Below are 20,185 nucleotides of genomic sequence, written 5' to 3'. Positions count from 1 at the left end.
TTTTAATTGGTCCAAAGGGGACTTTATTTTGTGACATACTGTCTTTTGGAACCCTACCCCTTTGGCGTTTGGGGTCCCTCTCTTTAATTAGAGAGGCGCGTATCCTCTTAGCCCTGCAGCATGAATGCCGGAGAAGTACTGGGCAGCGGAGAGGGGAACACCTGTTGTAGCAAAGTCAACCAGCTTTAAAAAAGCCAATAGGTCTCTCCTTTTAGCTTTGCCAATACTATTTGCCAATAATTTGCAGTATTGTCAAAAAGAAAAGCATTTTGATGCTGTACAGTGTGAGAAAAAAGTGCAATTTTTTGAAAGAGCACATGCCATATTTACACGTGTCATGACGCAACAGCAGCCACACAAGATGACCTTCTCATGCCCCTGCATCATCTTATATGCTTCACTTCAAATACCTTTATTTCGACATATTCTCATAAAAGCAAAATAAGACCATGATAATACATTCCATCTTAAAAAAGAATCTCGCCGCTACATATTTCATAAGATCGCTTAACATACAAGTAGACTTTAGTAGCATGGTATACAGGCCCGTACCAACCCATAGAGCAAAAAACTAGGCAATTAATCAATAGCTAATAAAAATATTTATACAATAAAATAAAATCAGACTTAAATGACTAATTCATGCATTATTATACTAAAAGATTAACTATTGAAAAAGTTATAAAAACAGTACGAATACAAATGGAACCATTGCACACAATAAAAGTCATTCGGTATCCTTCTAAAATTGAGGTTAATGCAATTTTACAATAATACTATCACAGGGAGGAGATGTTATGCTAAAAAGTTATTCATTGTTGATGCATATTATTTTAATCTGATGCACCAGGCCCATTTTAAGAATTCCGCTCAAGGAACAGCATAGCAGAGGGAAGGGTCAGACCTCAGAATTCTTATAGCTTCACAGCAGTTCCTAGTCCCCAAATTCTTACATAGGGGCGCTAGCCAAATCTTACATAGTAAGGCATAGGCAGCGCATACAAAAAGAAAGTGTGGATAGGGTTCTTTGTGTTCAACACAATGAGGGCAGTTGTCAAATCCTGAGTCTAGCCAATTAGATGTAAAGGAATTTAACGGTAGACAGCCAACTCTGAATTGAAAATAAAGTTTCCAGTCGAGGGGCTTGGTAATGCTGTCCCAGTGCGTTTCTAAAGGAAGACGTGGTTTTATGGACACAAACCTTCCGGTCAGTGTCGTACTATCTCTCATTCTACTGGTATTTAGATCCATCATATCCCAATAGGACTTTTTGAGTACGACCTTTGGTACACAGACAGTAGATTGCTTGGGTTCTCCCAAAGGCTGATCAAACTCCTGGAAATTAGTGCCCCTTGATGTGTCTCAGCCACCTGAATTTTTGGTTACAACCAGCCGCTAATATATCCCTGAGCAAGTTTGCGTAGGTCATTAACTCAGGTGTGACCCAGTTCCAGAGCCAATATAATAAGAGACAAAGCCTTGCTATATCTTCAAGTGGTTGCCTACCCTTATCGCTGAGCAGGGGGAGTATCGGTGTACTCACGGGGAGACTGGATTTCGCACGAAAAAACGTATTTTAAGCAATTGTCAGCTGTGCTAGATTTCCATATCCCCAGAGCTCCGAGCCATAAAGAACTGAGCGGACTACCTTGGTATTATATATCTGCATTACTGGTCTAACTGATTTAGTCAGGAACAGGGTAAATTCTATGGTAAGGGCACCTGCTAGCTGTCTATGTTTAAATGCCATTTTTTTGATTGGACGATTCCATTTCATCCTTTTCTCCATGGTGACACCTAGATACGTAATGCATCACCTTCTTCTAATATGGTGTCCTCCATTGTGATTTTCCCCTTGAATGACCAATGTTTATTAATGATCATAAGCTTTGTTTTGTCTGCGTTGATCTTAAGCCCTCTTATTGTGCAGAACTCTTCAAACCAGGTCAACGCACGTTGTAATCCGCTAGGGGTCTTAGCGATGATTAGAGTATTGTCCGCAAACATTAGTATGGGGATTTTAGAGCAAGCAAGGGATGGAGTATCAGTTCAGTTGGTGTTGCAGCTAGGAATTTAGCACGCTCGTTAATAAAAAGGGAGAACAATGTAGGGGCCAAAACACCCCTGCCGCACCCCCTTATCGACCCGGGATCAATCTGTTTTATCACCCTGAGCACCCCAGCAAATGTCCGCAAAATTGCTCTCGTGGAGGTGCACTAAAAAGGATAGCAGGTTGGCTGGCATACCTAGATCCCGCAAGACCTCCCACAGTTTATTTTGTGACACTAGATCAAAGGCCAATGTTAAAATCGACAAAGACTGCATATATACTGCTTTCACCACTGCCCTCCAATATATCAAAATAAATCTAAAAACTTGGTCTACTGTGCTGATATGGGCCTGGAACCCAGCTTGCTCAGGGGTTATAATGCTATTGTCACCGGCCCATTTCTATATCTTTCCCAGTACAAGGCGTGCCACTACTTTTTGAAAAGAGTCAATGAGACTAATGGGCCGATAGTTTGCTGGCTTTGATCTATCCCCCTTCTTGTAGATGGGGATAATCTCGGCCCCTTCCACGAATCTGGTATCGGGGCACCTTGGGCCAGGCCATTTGCTAATGAGGTTATATACCTACACCATCTTGCTCCATCGGTTTTAAAAACATCTGCAGGGATGCTGTCAATACCCAGTGCTCCTCCCCCGTGATTGCGTTAAGAGCAACCATAACTTCTGAGGGTTCGAATGCTAGGCTCGTCGTCTGCATAGGTATCCTCTTAAGGGGGCACGGGATCCTTACTTCTTCCTCTGAATACTGCTGAGCGAAGTGAGTCCTTTACCCAAAGGTCTGGGGCTACATGATTTTCTGGTGACTGAGTTTGGCCCAGTGTTGGAGATTACTTCTTGAGCATGCTAGCCTAGATTCCGGCCACATTTGCTCATCTCATGCACATTTTGCTTTGCTCTGTGCAGTTCTATAAGCATTCTATGCTTCCCTTAACCCCTTCGAGGCTATTGACGAGCTGGGCTCGTCATCGCGCTTACCTGTCGTGCGCGGATGACAAGGCCAGCTCGTCACGTAACGCGGTAATTTCGAATCTGCCGCGCACAGCGGGAAAAGCCGCCGCAGCGATGCGGTTAAGGAATCCCTGTTACGAGTTCTGATTTACGGGTACTACTACAATCTTTATTGTACCAGGTTTTTTTCTTTTGGAAATCCTCTGTTTTTACAGGGTTTCTGGAAGTAGGTCCGTACTTTGTCAAACAGCGAGGCATGGATGGAAGTAACTAGTTCTATTGGTTGGCCTTTGTTATTTTTTTATTTACCAAGATAGCGGAAGCCAATCTTGGAGTAGTAGATAAAAAAAAAAATCTATTTAAATGTGAGCAAAAGCGCATTTGGAATAAGGAGTGCTCCAGCAGCAAGGTAATAGAAATTACATCAAAAGAAACTGCCTTTATTTTAAACCCCGCAAATGGGTTTGCGCAAATGGTGGCGGGGACCAACGAAGGAGCGCTTAAGATATTGTTCAATATGGGGGGGGGGGAGGGGGGGGGGGGGAGGAAGCAATGGAGAAAGGGTGTGAGACCCGCAGAGGTGCTAGAGATTAGGAGGCCGGTAGAGTAAATTCATTCAAAAAGACAAAAGAAAGAGACGTAGGTTATGCAATAGATCTGGCGTTGGGGGAGGGGGGGGGGTGAGGTAGCAATATGAAGAAAGCCAGATGTCAGGTATTTTGGGTGGGGGAGGGGGGGAAGAGCGGGTTGAGCACACAAGGGAGTGAGCCAGAAGCATGGAAAGCAAAAAATATATAATCGAAGTATACAAGTTATCCAAGGCAAAGCGTGGTAAAGAAACTATGCTCTGGGGAAGAACGTAGAGGCAAACAAATGAAGAGGAAGGAAAGGCATCTAATAAGAAGCTAGCAAATGAGAGTGCTAACAAAGCCAACAAGTCACAAGCAATGAGTGGACTCTAAGCATTGTATGTTTTTAGTATGGTCCACAAAAGGTTTTTCAACAACAGACAGCTAAAAGCTGTTGGCAGGCAGGACATACAATTGAACTACTTAATTAACATCCTCGATATTAGAGTAACAAAAATAATTTGGCTCAATGTTGACAGAGGCTATGTTATGTTGATTTGTATAGGGAATAATCACCAGGGAGGGGATCCAGGCGCTTCAATAGGTGTGTAGGTGACTGTTCCCTCAGAATAATTTGAAGAGCAAGGTCTTCAACTTCTTAAGAAGTGAGGAGGCAGCTCTGATTCGTTGTGGGAGGTCGTTCCATGTTTTTGGTGTCATGTATGAGAAAAACAAATTCCTTTTCTGCTCTTCTGAATGTGGTGTATGTATGTGAGTGAGAGTGAGGAAGAGTGTAGGTGTTTGTTAGGCTGGTTAAAGTGTATGCAGTTCTTTAAGCTGGTCCAGTGTTGTGTAAGCCTTTGTATTCATGTGTGAAGAGTTTGAATTGGATGAGTTTGTGAAAGAGGAACCAGTGGCGCTCTGAGGCAGGGTGAGATGTGAGTTTGGTGTGGGAGGTCGAGTATGAGCTTTTCAGCTGGGTGCTGTATGGTCTGAAGTCTATCTAGGAGCTGCTTTAGAGATTCCCGGGTAAAATGTGTTGTAGTTGAGCCTGCTAGTGATGAATGCTTGTGTGATGGTACATCTGGTGTTCCGTGGTAGCCACTTAGCAAAACTTTTCGTAGCATACTTAGGATGTGGAAGAAGGTTGCACTGACTGCGTTGACTTGTGCTGTCATGTTGAGCCTGACGTCCAGGATGATCTCCACATTCCTGGTGTGGCCGGTGGGCCTAGTTCTGTCAGACACCAGATGACATCCCACGCGGCAGTCTGGTTTTCGAAGACCAGTACTTCGGTCTTGTCGGAGTTGATCTTCAAGCATTTAGTACTCATCCATTCTGCTACCATGGTAGCTGAAGTTGGTGTTGGTGTTGGTTCTCTTATTCGTCATGGAGAGGAGAAGTTGTATGTTGTTGGCGTAGGAAATTATGTTAATGCCCTGGGATAGGTTGATGTTGGTGAGCAGTCATAGAGATGCTAAAATAAGGTGGGACCGAGGGACGATCCCTTTGGGATTCCGCAGATCAGATTGTTGGTCTCCAATGTGAAGGTTGGCAATCTGACTCGGAGTTCTTCTAGTGAGGAAAGAACAGATCTTTTTAGGTCTTTGGATGCCGATCTTGTGGAGTCTTCTGACGAGTGTGTTGTGGGATACTGTATCAAAAGCCGTAGATAGGTCGAGCAGGATGAGGGCCACTGTTTCTCACCTATTCAGGATGGTCGGGATGACATAGGTGGCTGCAATGAGTGCTGCTTCAGTGCTGTGGTACTTTCTGAATCCCGATTAAGTGTTGTCCGGTTGGTGGTGTAGTTCGCGGTGTGATGTGAGCTGCTTGTTGATTGGCTTCTCTATCACTTTGGCTGTGTAGGGGGAGCAGGGAGATGAGGCAGAAGTTGCTCAAGTGGTTTGGGTCGGCTGATGGCTTCTTGAGGAGGGCATCGACCACTGCCTACTTCCAGTCTTCTGCAATGTGGCAGAGGTGTTGATTATGCTAGTGAGGGCAGTGCTGATTGGTAATGTTACCAGGTTGTAGACATCTGCATGATTGCAGTGTCATCTTTGGTGAGGGTTGTCCATTTGGTCTGATGGCAGTCTTGGTTTGTGATAAATAGTTGACGAGGAGATCACTTGGGTTCGGTTGGCGTGCAAAATTGTTGTAGAGGTTTGTGATTTATATATGAAAAAAGTTTGAAAGGTTGTCACAGAGTTCTTGGGAACAGGGTGATGTTGATGGAGGCTAAGGGTGTGGTGAAGTCTTTGATGATAGTGAATATCTCTCTGGAGCTGCTGGAGCTCCCTTCGATGTATTCAGCTAGCGTCTTTTTCTTAGTGCCTCTCAGTTGCGGATGATCGTGTCCGAGTGCAGCCTTGTAAGGGGTTCGGTAGTTATGTAGCTAGGTCTCCATTTTCTTTAGCTGTTTGCAGTGTAGTTTGGCATCATGAAGGTGCTCTGTGTACCAGCTGGCCTGCTTGTTGGAATTTTCTTTGAAGGGTTTGATGGAGGCAAGGGAGTCTGCAAGTTCTTGATCCAGTTGTTGAAAGTGGTGATGTCCTTGTTGAGGTGGTCTGTGGGGTTAGGTTGATCATTGCTAAGGGAGCTGATCCAGTCTGCTTATGAGATTTTGCTCCAGCTGCGGTTTGGTTGCTGATGCTGGTGGGTGAGTTGACTTGTAAGTGGATGTTGGTGTGGTCTGTCCATGTGAGCAGCATTGTATTTGATGCGGTTTCTGGAGAAGCGGTCCAGTGTGTGTCCTGCAATGTGTATTGAAATGTGAAAAGCAGGTTAAGTCCAATGTTGTTCAGGCTTTCGAGGAGTGGTGTGGAGCTGGGGGGTTGCAGTTGCCGAGGAATGTGCAGTTTCTGGAGTCGATGGTGAGGGGGCGATGAAGTTGGTGATGAGGCTGCTGAAGGTGGCACGTGGCCCAGGTGATTGGCAGGTGAGGTTTCCCATTCAGGGTGAAGTTCTCAAGGGTTTGCAGCTTGAAGTGCAGATGTTCCATGAATGGAGTGGTGCGCTCTGTGGATGGTAGGCACTTGAAAGACTCTTTGTAGACAACTACAAGCCCCCTCCTTGCTTGTGAGGGTGGTCCTATAGTGCAATCTTGTAGCCAGCTAGAATTGTCATGATAATGCCGGGTGCAGATGTAGAGTTAAGCCAGGTTTCTGTGAGGAAGAAAAGGCCCGATGCATCGGTGCTCAGTAGGTCCCAGATTTTGGTCACATGTTTGATGAGAGCTCGGATGTTGAGTAACATGCACGCAAGTGAGCATTGGCATACAGGTTAGCTGTGGCATTGCTGGTGCTTGGGTGGGGTGTGTAGGTAGACGAATGTAGGAGACCCTGCAGGGGGGCAGGTGAAGGATCCTACTGTGCTGTGTGTGTGGTGCAGCAGCAACAGCATCCCGGGTCGAGCGACCGTAGAAGAGTATCGCTTGGGAGGGGGGCTTTCTGTGCAGGGGGGATGGGTAAACAGACCAGGGTATCTGGATCTGGGCATGGTCCAATTGTAGACGGCATTGCACTATTGTTTGTCGAAAGTGTGGAAATAGGACAACATAGCTGCCTTGCAGGTTTCCACCACTGGAACCCCTCTAGCTAGGGATGGGGTGGAGTATTTGAGGAGTTGATTTCTTGGCTTGCACATAACAGATCTTAATACATAAAATGATCCAGCGAAATGGAGATTGCTTTTGCAAAGAAGCTCCCCACTTTTTGTTTTTCTTTTTACAGCCACTGTATGTAACCAAAAGTCGGTTATCTGTACGAAAATCCTCTGCACAGGGGATGTAGAAGGGGCTATTGCTACTCCTCCCAAGAACATTCTCAACCGAAACTGGTAGAGTGGACGCATGGACTTCAGACCATACATATCCCAAGCAATACTGTCTTCATATTGACTGCAGAGCAGGCACTCGATCACTGAGCTGTCAGTGCAGGTTACTATTCTAATTAAACGTTTCTGACTAATGAATGTTTATTTATTAATTTAGGTCACATTATGACCACAATTGGGCAAGAAGGAACTTAGGGCACTGGGTCGTATACACGATAGGGAGTACCTTTCGCGGAAAAATTCAGTGTCACATATGATCCTGGTTTGGGAAAAGGATCAACATTATCCTTACGTTGATAGGTTACCTAGCTACCGCTTACGACGCGAGGTATTAAAAGCACGAATTGGGTAAAATCCCTGCTACATGAATAATGGGGTCAAAAACTTTATGATTGGTTATAATGGGAAATGCACCTGCACTTTGGGCACCCCATGTGATATTTTACATGTCTTACTTGATTGTATGGAATTTTTAGATATCAGAAAGGAGATTTTATGTCCAATTTTTAAAATATATGGGATTAGAAATAGGATGCAAGCTGTTGACCTACTAGTAGGAATGGAGAACTTAAACATAGCTTGTGCCATGGGGAAATTTATGTGTACGGTCAAAGTGTTTCTCAAGTGCACTGAGTAAATAACGTATGTTTTCACTGAGGTTATTAAAAGGCTGTGCATCTAAAGGATAACAGTACGGTAGCAGACCTAAAGGAAATATTTTATGTCATGTATGAATTATTTGGTTTTTACCTTTTTAACAATAATATGTACCCTGGATTTTAAAGGAAACTGATGTTTTTATGCATATTGAAAATGGGTCACATTGTTTATGAATCGTTTGCATATGTTTTTAACTGGAGGATAACATGTAAAGTGTATACTTTTATGGTTGTAACTAACCAAATAAAGTTTTATTGACTGACTGAGGTCACATTATGGAGATGGAAACGTATCCAAAAAGAAACTAAAGGTCTTACTGCCAAGCCAGTGTTTGTGTGGCTTGGTGGACGGATGCATCTACTTTCTTGCGTTTATTTTCTTCCCTTATAAAGCAAGAGTTTTAAAAACAGAAAGAAAAAAAAGGAAACAACAGCTAGGAATGCAGTTAGCTTTTCCTTTCAGTGCATGTTCTTCACAACTTTGATCCTCTTAGCTAGGCACTTCACACCTCTGAAATATAGGTCTGTCTCAAAATAAGACTTCATGCAAAAGCCCAAAAAATGAAACGGAGGTTTGCCTTAATCGTAAATAAAGTACACACAAAAAACGGTCATTGTTCTTGAACACCATCACTAAACGACTTATGCTAGATGCTAATAAACTACACCAATAAAACAAGTACAGTGTAAATTAACAAAATCGAACAAGAATATTTTTAACAGAACCATACAATTCAACCAGTTACAATAATTTACATACTTCTGAGGCGATCTGCTATCTACTTCGGCTTTCAATCGCAAATTTTCTCTCACAAAGCCACAGTTTTCAGTTCTTAATTTCTTATTTGCCTAAAGAATAAAAGTTACAATTAGAACGCAGAATTTATACTTCAGGTGGTTTTGCTCCCAATCAAGACAGATGCAGTAAAAATGTTAAACAAAACGATCGTGGTGTCAGGGACTTTACAAATACAAGAAGATGTGAAGAAGAAAAATAAACACACATTACCGTTCCGTCTAAAATATTTAAATGTTTGATTTCACATAAGCAAGGTCAAAGAAAATAATTTAAGTTCTAATGGCGTTTTCATGTTTTTTCACGACAAAATGTTCCTTCAAAGGCAGATTCCAATAGTCAGCATAAAGACACATTACTTACGGGTACATACTTCTCAATTTAACAGGGCACAGGCACATTTCCGTAGAAGAACGAGAATAATTAAAGTAAAAAGACCACCTACGCCTGACATATTGGCCATCATCCCAGCTCCAAAAATATCCATAAATTATGAAAAAAAACAAGGTAAATAATGAATGAACAACTAGTTGACTCAGAGGTTGGTGAGTGATGTGGTACCATTGGGAGTGTACGACATAGAAGCAGGACAAGTAACTAAACTACCTGCTATCCTAGTCCAACGCCATGATAAGTTCAGTCTTCTGCCACTACACGCCCCCAGTGACATAGAGATGGTGTCATGACGCTAATGTAATGAAGGAACGGGGAGGGGAAAAATGGTGTACCAGATGTGACATTGGGCCTCTCAACCATTGGCCCACTGCACCTAATGCTCTGATGAGTTACATGCCTACAACCGGATTGTAACTTTGTCTATTAACTGGGGTGCGTCTCCGGACCCACCTCTGGTTATATGCAAAATCAATAAAAATCTGTTAAAAAAAAAAAAGAGTTACATTCCTACGTGCCCCTGCAGGGAGACATCCCAGGGCCCCTTTTTCAGACTGTTTAGTTGGAACCTATGCTTCCCCACGAATGCATTCTACTTAGGGCACAATCAATGGAATTAAAGCTTTCAAATGCCACTCTTTGCAAAATAATTTCAACGGGCCACCAAAATAAACATTTTTTACAACTATCGAGAAAATGTCAAATGCTGAAAGCAAGCTAAATAATTTTAGAAAGGACTAAAGATACAACTTTTAGTATAGATAACATTAAAAGTGTTTTTCCAATGTATCACACTAAATATTTGCAGTCTAAAACAAACCAAACAAGACGAGGAGCATATTAAAATGAAAAAAAACCAACATTCTTACGTCTTTATTAAATCTTTAAAACAGTTACATTATGTAGTTGTTTAATACAACGATGTTACTTTTCATTTTTTAGGTCTCGCCTGAGCCAGCACATGCGCTACTTGGCGAGACAGTTAGTGTGTGGGCTTTAAAAAGCTGACCACAGCTTTTTGTCTGACAGAGCGTGCGGTTATGCGCACAGTTCCGAGCAGAGGCTGGCCATCTGGCTTTCCTCTCTCCTCATGGTGCGCGCACATCGCACACCACTCGCCAGCCTGCTTTCACTTTTGCCGTTGTGTGCGCGCACCATTCGCGTGATTTTTTAAAAGTTCTTTTAGCGTGCACGCACACAATCCCGGGCTTTGTTTTTTTAACTTTCACTTTTTTAGGTCGAGTAATTTTAATTACTCGAAACCTATTACATCTAAACCAAAGTCTCCTGAACCAGCCGGATTTCGTACAATGCATGTTGTTGACTGGAACATGAAGCTTCCCCAGGCGCGCGCTTGGCCTCGCACACCACCATCAAAGGCTTCTGCTCCCCCTCACTCACACCCCATCTGCTCCTTTCCTCCCTCCCACTCGCTGGCTCCACCGCCCCCCCAGGCTCTTGAAGCGTGACGCTTCACCAGCGCTTCCCTCCCGCTGACTTCAAAGGAATGCCGCTCCCCCCCTACCCTAATTCACCCCTGCGGTTGCTGCCCACGGCCGTGATTTCACTTTCACGGCCGTGATGCTGTGTCTCTTTCAGGGCCAATGCTCAATGCTTGTTACTTTTGCGGTGGATCTGTTGACTTTTAGATTTAATTGAACACAGCAATGGCTCTGGAGCTGCGTGTTACATCTGTCCTACGTTGGTGAGTGTTATTACTGTAGCGCTGTGCTAATACTTCCATGCGCTATGGTAATGCTGCCATTTTTAATCCTACTTCCGTGTCTCGTTATTTTAAACCTTTTGATATTCAATTTATTTTTTTCAGTTTAGTTTTATATAGCGCTAACTCGACCCGAAGGTATCGGAGCGCTTTACTTGAGCACCAGTTACGTTACAAACGGACATATTCATTTTTATGCACTGTAAGATTTGCCCAGTATTAGAGGATTCTTGAGCCTCCCACCAGACTCTAACCCGGTGAACCAGCTTCAAAGTCTACCGCTCTCGCCATTAAGCCACATGTGCGTGCATTTCTTGATCCAACCTCTCTGTTCCATGTGCACATGAAACCCATCTCTGATGCAATTCGGATAAAAGCACATATAGAGTATTTTTTGGCAATATTTATTTTCATTGTTATTGTTTCATCGCGATGGTTTGCGACATTGTCGGCCCCTGTATAACATAACTAATTGTTGGTCAAAGCAGCAAGAAAGAGCTGAAGAAAATAAGTGTGTTGAGTGGCTAGCTGCAATGATTTGTGCGCCCATCTTTACTGACAAGGCTGATACAGTGTTTTAATACTCTCGAGTGCATATGGTAATGATGAAAATATAATCTACATGTACACTCCAAATCCCACTCAGTGCCACATAATTACACGCCCCATAATTACACAGCACTCAATGCACAATACACTCCAACTACCACTCCGTGCCACATAATTACACTGCACTCAATGCAACATACACTCCAAATACCACAGTACCACATAATTAAACGCCACATAATTACACTGCACTCGATGCAACATACACTCCAAATGCCACACAGTGTCACATAATTACCCGCCACATAATTACACAGCACTCAATGCAACACACACTCCAAATACCACTCCGTGCCACATAATTACAGGCCACATAATTACACAGCCCTCAATGCAACATACACTCCAAATACCACTCAGTGCCACATAATTACACTGCACTCAATGCAACATACACTCCAAATACCAACAGTGCCACATAATTACACTGCACTCAATGCAACATACACTCCAAATACCACACAGTGCCACATAATTACACGCCACATAATTACACAGCAATCAATGCAACATACACTCCAAATCCCACTTAGTGCCACATAGCACACCACATAATTACACTCTACTGAATGCAACACACACTCCACACAATAACACTCTATCCATCTATCTATCGCCCTCACTCTCTCTCACTATTGGCCTCACTCTGTCTATCGGACTCACTATCTATCTATCGCCCTCACTCTATCTACGTATCGCCCTCACTCTATCTATCGCCCTCCCTCTATCTATATATCGCACTCACTCTATCTATCGCATCGCCACAGCATCACTCAGCACCACCACAGTATCACTCAGGGGCCCCACAACATCACTATGTGCTACCACAGCATCACTGAATGCCATAGCATCACTCGTCACCACCACAACATCACTCAGCCCACCACAGCATCAATCTGTGCAACAATTCAACAACATCTGGTTAAAATATGTTCTCCCAATGTTTCAAGCTTTATTACAAATGTCACAAAAAGATGTTAATATTTCACGTCTGTTCTTGCATTTTCATCATAATAAAATACAATGAACATAATCTTCACGAAAGTTATTTACAAAAGTTAAAGCTATTGCCATTATAATTTACAATAACTTTTTTTACATATTAATTATTAAAAAAATTACAAGCCATTGTTATTTGTAATATCAATACATCTAAGTCATGTAAACACAACACATATTGCTTTACAAATGCTATAGGTGTCTCATTTGCGAAAGTTAAAACTATTTGCATTGTAAATGACAAAGATATTAATTTCGCTATTTTCAAGACCAACACATAAATACAAAATTGGTCATTTACAATACCAATAGCTCAAACTTTCCTAATGCAAGACCTATTGCATTGCAAATGCTTGTTTGTCATGCAGACCCGTGAAGTGTGCCCCTCTGTTAACTTTCCGGGCACTTGCTTCCTCTGTACTTGAGCGTCTGCCACCCACCAGTGCAACAGTGGCTAGACCTCTGCATCCAAGAGGTGGTACTACCCTTCTTGCCTTTCAAAATTTTGCTCGACATCATCCACACCAGGTGTTTGCCAGCCAGCAAGGTTTATGGGGACTACTTTGACGTAAACACAGTAAAACGCTGCAAGTCTCACCACACTCCGTCCTTGAGCCCCCAGAGTTCATATTAGAGCCCCAACATGATGAGAGAGTAGCAGTTCCAAGCCTGAGGTTCTGCATCTACTACAAATCAAACCGAGCTGGATCACTTCTCCTAAAAGACGGCACACCCCACCACTAGGATTGCTTGCGCTAAAGGATGGCCCACCCCACCACTTAGGATCGCTTCTGCTAAAAGACGGCACACCCCACCACTAGGATTGCTTGCGCTAAAAGATGGCACACCCCACCACTTAGGATCGCTTCTGCTAAAAGATGGCACACCCCACCACTAGGATCGCTTCCGCTAAAAGACGGCACACCCCACCACTAAGTGGGCTTTTAGACGGTCTCTTTTTTTGTCCTGCACTGCACAGTCTTTGATTAATTAAAATGGCAGGCCTAAGCGGCCACGAATGACATCACCTACAACCAGTCCTATCAGACACAGTCCATCCTATCAGCTGCATCCAGTGCTGCTAGCTGCAACCACAGCTATCAGTTTCATTAAGTGGTATCTGTTTCATTCACTACCATCAACTGCACTTACCACAAGCAGGCCTTACAGTGAAAATATGAGAAAACGAGCACAGCAGTGTAAATCATGACGTCAATACATGCACACTAGCCTCTGGCTCCAGCAATGGATGATTGTGTTGTACTGCTAGTTGTAAAGCTCTTTCTTACCCTCTGAAAGCTCAAACCACTTTTAGGATGGTCCTATTGCACTATTTGTATAGCGCTTCATATACCCAGCCAGTTTATAAAGTGCTACGGTTTGCATGGCGTTCAGGTGTACCATCTGAAAAGGGTAGCTCACAAAGTCAGTTTCATACGCATATGTACTACGGCAAAAACAATTATTCCTTCTGTTACGCTTGCCATGTTTGACTGGGAGCACGTATATACTGATTAACCGAGGTCATGCATCATAATTATGGGATTGTGTCTTGATTACTCAAACATATGTATCTGGTTTTATACAGCTACCAAATTCAAAATCTTCAAATTATTTTTAAAAAAAATGTGCGCCGAGTATTCCTTGGCTTACCAAGATGGGCACCTATCACCGACCACTTGAATCAATTACATTAGCTTCCTTTTCACAAAAGCATCAAATTCAAAAGCTAATGTATCTGTCATAAAGCAAATGGCAACAGAACCTCATTCATAAATAAGATGATGCAGAATCAGGCGCTGTGTTTTTTCCTGTTGCAGCAGCAAGGTTATGAAGTCTCCCCCTTTCTTGCTTTACCTCATTGCACATTACTTGTGCTTTGGGAAATCTCTGAAAACGTTTCTTCTTGTTGACTAATGAATTTGCTGGGTCTGTTTCTCAGGACTGTGTGATAGAGCATCAGGCAGCACCACGGCAGCATCAGGCAGCACCACGGCAGCATCAGTCAGCAACCAGCGCAGCATCAGTCAGCAACCAGCGCAGCATCAGTCAGCAACCAGCGCAGCATCAGTCAGCAACCAGCGCAGCATCAGTCAGGGTCGCCGCAGCGTCACTCAGGGGCGGCGCCACTGCAGCGTCACTTGGCGCCACCGCAGCATCACTCGGCGCCACCGCAGCATCACTCGGCGCCACCGCATCACCACTCGGCGCCACCGCATCACCACTCGGCGCCACCGCAGCATCACTCGGCGCCACCGCAGCATCACTCGGCGCCACCGCAGCATCACTCGGCGCCACCGCAGCATCACTCAGCACCACCACATCAATCAGCACCATCAAAGCATCACTCGCCTTCTCCACAGCATCACTCGCCTTCTCCACAGCATCACTCGCCTTCTCCACAGCATCACTCGCCTTCTCCACAGCATCACTCGCCTTCTCCACAGCATCACTCGCCTTCTCCACAGCATCACTCGCCTTCTCCACAGCATCACTCGCCTTCTCCACAGCATCACTCGCCTTCTCCACAGCATCACTCGCCTCCTCCACAGCATCACTCGCCTCCTCCACAGCATCACTCGCCTCCTCCACAGCATCACTCGCCTCCTCCACAGCATCACTCGCCTCCTCCACAGCATCACTCGCCTCCTCCACAACATCACTCACCTCCTCCACAGCATCACTCGCCTCCTCCACAGCATCACTCGCCTCCTCCACAGCATCACTCGCCTCCTCCACAGCATCACTCGCCTCCTCCACAGCATCATTCACCTTCTCCACAGCATCACTCAGGAACACCACTATGCGCTACCACAGCATCACTATGCGTCACCACAGCATCACACAGCGCCACCACAGCATCACTCAGTGCTCCTTACACTTTTTAATTACAACTTCTCAGCATGCTGCACAGCAGCCACACTTCTCTACAGCACAGCTTAGAAACATTGCCAACATCAATAGCTCTACCTAAACAGTTATAAGGCCCCCCAATGCATAACCAATAGGTCTCGCCTTTGGGACATTATAAATGTTTAGTTATCCAGCACAATATCCTAGATTAGACAACATCAAGTGTTGCATTTCTATTCACTTAGAAGGTCTCAAAAGCGGGACCTATTGGCTATGCTTGTTTTTCGTGCTGTTTGTAACACTGGTCCACAATTGGGTCGCCACTCCAAATGAAAGATGTTGACTGTGCTGTAAACTCCTTAGTTTAAGGTATTCTCAGCAGGGACTGACAACGATCACATGCAGGGACGTGTTGTGAGCGGACAATACAACAAACGAAAACACCACATTTAAGGAGAATACACATGCTAGACCGCACAGCTACTTGAAAATCAAACAAAACTATTGTTACCCATCTACTTTACGTAATGTCCAGTCATGCCACTGATCTTCCAATTTCTCCACAAATCTTGCAAACAAATGGAAAGGGAATACTTCTTCATGCACTGTATGTTACCAATACAATGGGCTTATTGTGCACTGTTAACACGCCAGATAACCTCAGTGACTTCTTTGCTATGCCACAACCCAGGAACATAACATAAACTGCACTGCACCAAAGACTCCGGCAAAGGCTATCTGGTGATATACTTTGATCACCAGCATGTGCTTGCCAAGAAGTAACTCAAGGTTTGCATTTCTGTTGTTGGGAGGGGGCGCGGAGGTTCCCTTTGGTTTTCGGAGCACAGAATGATTTGTGACCAACAACCCATGAAAAAGCATAAAAGTATGGATAACAAGAACATATGAAAGAAAAGATCTGATGATCGAAGGACTCAACCTTTACAAGATTTAGCATGCTATGGAATTCTGATTCATATATCAGATTATGAAAAACAATGGGCACATGTATATTGTTGCTTGAGCAAGCGGTTAACATGCAGATTGCATTGGTTTCTTGTAGGATTAGATAGATTTTAACTGGTTTTTTTAACAAAACCCCCAAGAACAGTACTGAGTGTTGAAAGGTATGTACTGAAAAATGGGAGATGTGTTAATTTCTGCACTGTTATAGTATGTCGATTTGTACAGCGCACTAATCAACCAAGAGGGTATCCAGGGTAGTGGTGGGGGGGGGTAGGTCAGAAAGGTGCTTCTACGAAGGGCCAGGTATTCAGCTTCTTTTGGAGCTCCAGAGTGAGAAGAAGGTGGGGACGTGTTAAAGGATGTGGTTTCATGTCTTGGGTGTGATTTAGGAGAATGAGCGACCTCCTGTTTTGCTTTTGTGGATGCAGGAAGTGCGTGAAATTGAAGCAGAGCGTAGGTATCTGGTGGGTTGATGAAAGTGTATGCCGCTGTACGGGTATTCTGGTCATGTGTTGTATAAGGGTTTGCATGTGAGTGTGGGAAGTTTGAAATGTCCGAGCTTGTGAATGGGGAGTCAGTGATGCTTCCCGAGGTGCAGTGTGATGTGGATGCGGTATGGGAGGTCAAGTGCAAGTCTTGCAGCAGAATTCTGGATATTCTGGAGTCTGTGTAGGAGTGCTTTGGAGATTCTGGCGTAGACCGTGTTGCCACAGTCCAGACTGCTGGTTAAGAATGCTTGCATGATAGTCGGTCTGGTGTTCTGAGGCAAAGATGTCAAGATCTTTTGAAGCATGAATAGGATGTTCAAGCAGGAGGTGCAGACAGCGTTGATTTGAGCCATCATGTTGAGCTGGTCTTCTAGGATGATTCCTAGATTTCATGAGTGGTCTGTGGGTTTTGGTGTTTGTTCAAGTGCCAACGGCCATCAGGAGGAGTCCCATGAGGAAGTCTTGTTGTAAAAGACCAGTACTTTCATCTTCTCTGAATTCAGCTTCAGGCAGTTGGTTCGCATCCAGTCTGCGATCATAGTCAGATAGATGATGAAGTTGGTTCTGGTGGCGGTGGTCTTTTCCATACGGGTGAGGATGAGTTGGGTGTCATCAGCGTAGATGACAGTGATGTACTGTGATCAAATGATGTTGGCAAGTGGTTTCATGTATATTGTAGGAAAGTGTCCTTTTTGTATTGTCACCCCCCACTCTTTATGCTCCATTGCTGATGGATACGACTCTGAAAGTGCACTGGAGCCTGCTAACCAGTGCCAGTGCTCTCTCCCTAAAATTGATACATGTGAATTGGTAACCCGAAGCAAATTCCCTTAGAAGTCTCTGGTAAATGGTACTGGTGATACCGATGGCATGGAAATTAAAGGGGTCACCAGGGCCTGAAGCACTGGTTGTGCCACCCTGACTGACAAAAGTAAACAGATGATAGCAGTCTTGCCATTGCAGACTGTAGGGGCAGTGCAAACGTCTCAAACTCAACTTTGCCTTAACATGTGTGGCAAGGTCAAAGCAGTATTTTTATCATTTGTCAGACAGCCCTATGGAAGATCTCCTGAGCCCAGGAGGCAGGGTGCATTAAATTAAAGGTGAGGACGTAAGTGCAAGCTTAAATGTCTCTATTGTCGTTTTTTCCATTAAGGGCTACTATAAGTGATCAGCAGTCCACAGGACAGTGGTGGCCGACACGGCTCACAGAGGGGGTGTTCGGGGGAAGGGGGGGGGGGGGGGGGAAGGGAATCGGACTCCCTGCCAGGAGGTGTGAATTCTCCCCAGGAGTCAGAAACAATGACATGAACGGGAAGGAGGCCACACCTTCCTCCTTGACAGGACGGCTAGTGAAATGGCACATCAAGGCGGTGAAACTCGAAGCCTTCACTACCTCCGATTTGCATCCAGGCTACCTCCCAAAGACAGGAACAGCCGCTCGTGCCCCAAGCACATTTGCACTCAGGCAGGAGGGGAAATTATGTGGTAAAGAGGTGTACATCCCCCAGAAGGCTAGACACAACCCTAAAGTAGGCTACTAGGTGTGTACAGCTAAGGAAGGGGTTTGCCATCTTTAAAAGTAGCATAATAGAGGGTTCTGGATAGAAAGGCCCTTCTGCGTATGTTTTAACCTCAGGAGCGGATTAGCCGCTGGGGCTAGTATTCAATTGACCACGTGCACCCACATGTCTAAAACCCCTAAATATTTAAGCTGCACCCCTGGCACCAGAACAACAATTCTGATCCAACTTGCAAAAAAGGACACAGAAGAGACCAGAGTCTGCAACATCAGGAGTTGTGCAAACCAAAGGTGTGACACCCTGCACCTGTGGCACATTTCCTGGACCTGTATAAATGAGACTCGTTCCAGATAAAAGAGCTACAGAGGTAGCCCTTTAAGAACCACTCCAGACTCCACTGGACTAGTGTCACTAGTCCCCTGTATTCTGCAGGTAAAAACAACGTACCAGAACCAAAGAATCCCGGGTTATCGGGCCTTTTGAGGGGGTCCCCAAAAATTAGATGATCCAGTGCATTGTGGCAAACGTACTCCTGACCTCCAGCAAGTTTCAAGAGGCTACTGTTTCCCCCGGATGTCGAACTACCTTCTAGTTGACCTTACTGCTGCCAAGGCTTGTTGATGGCCAGTTCAGCAACCACCTTTACTCAATGCTGCAACTCGAGGGAATATTGCAACACATTCATCCGACGCCAGCAGTGGCTCGTTGTTGACTTTTTGCATCAGTTTCCTCACCAGCATTGTGCAAGCAGGGAAAACCAGCTCCACCTCGGCACCAATAGCACCACAGACAGCCAGGACAACTCTGCACACGGGCTTCTCGAGCCAGGTAAAATCAAACTGACTGTCATGGCTTGGTCCTAGGACCCTCATCTCCCTTAACCCTCATTGTGTTCCATGCAACTCGACCTGCAAGTAACCGACTGACACTCGCGCTTTTTACCATTAATCACAAAGCTAAAGTTTTCAGCATTGATTTGCACAGATTAATTTTTTCTTCTAAAATCCATAACTCCGGTTATACTTATCTGATTGACTTTGTTTTGGTATCTAAAATTATATAAAAATCTGCTTTATTTTTATTAATTGGTGTCAGATGTCTTTCGAGTTGTTCAATTACTTATCGTCCATCTTGGTACTCTGAAATGCTGAACACATGTTCCAGTAGAAAAGCCAGACTGCTCGTTGCCACTCTACCAGGACTGAGCTACACATTTTTACTATTGTGAATCCAAGGACCGTCTTTGGTGTATTTTGAGAATATTACATAGTGAAGTCTAACAAGCCTTACTACATATATTACTCCACATTCCTACAAATATGTTGACAAGGGTGGATCTGAGGAACAATTTCTCTGGGGTTCTGCATACCTGTTTCTTGGTCTCTGAGGCGAAGGGTTCTTCCCATGAGGAAACAACAGATCCATTTGAGAATGGATCCTTGTATTTCAATCTTGTGGAGTCTTCGGATGAGGGTATTGTGGAAGACTGTGTTTAAGGCTGCATCTGTCGAGCAGGAAGAGGGCTGCTCTTTATCCGTGGTCCAGGACGGCTTGCATGTCATCAGTGTCCACGATGAGTGCCGTTTTGGTGCTTTGGTACTTTCTGAATCCTGACTGAGTGTTGTCAAAGAAGATGGTGAAGCTTGAGTTTGGTTGCGAGTTCCTTGTTGATGTTACATACCTTTTCTTGTTCTTTATAAATCACTTAAAGCTCCAATGTTGTAGTATGCTTGCACCATAAAATCCAGGTGTTTC

The 20,185-nt window shown here is 44.3% G+C and overlaps 1 protein-coding gene across 1 annotated transcript in view; it reads right to left on the bottom strand.

Annotated features, from left to right (window-relative positions):
• Positions 1–20,185, bottom strand: part of OBI1 (ORC ubiquitin ligase 1) — a 155,747-nt gene that overhangs the window by 34,216 nt on the left and 101,346 nt on the right. The window contains exon 5 of the mRNA XM_086934821.1: positions 8,841–8,929. Coding sequence (XP_086790947.1) covers positions 8,841–8,929 — 89 coding nt within the window. The remainder of the gene's footprint in view (positions 1–8,840; positions 8,930–20,185) is intronic.

This window comes from Lissotriton vulgaris, chromosome 8, assembly GCF_964263255.1.
Source record: "Lissotriton vulgaris chromosome 8, aLisVul1.2, whole genome shotgun sequence".
Classification (NCBI taxonomy): domain Eukaryota; kingdom Metazoa; phylum Chordata; class Amphibia; order Caudata; family Salamandridae; genus Lissotriton; species Lissotriton vulgaris.
Note: the sequence above shows the minus strand (reverse complement) of the source record. Positions and strands in the feature narration are given on the sequence as shown.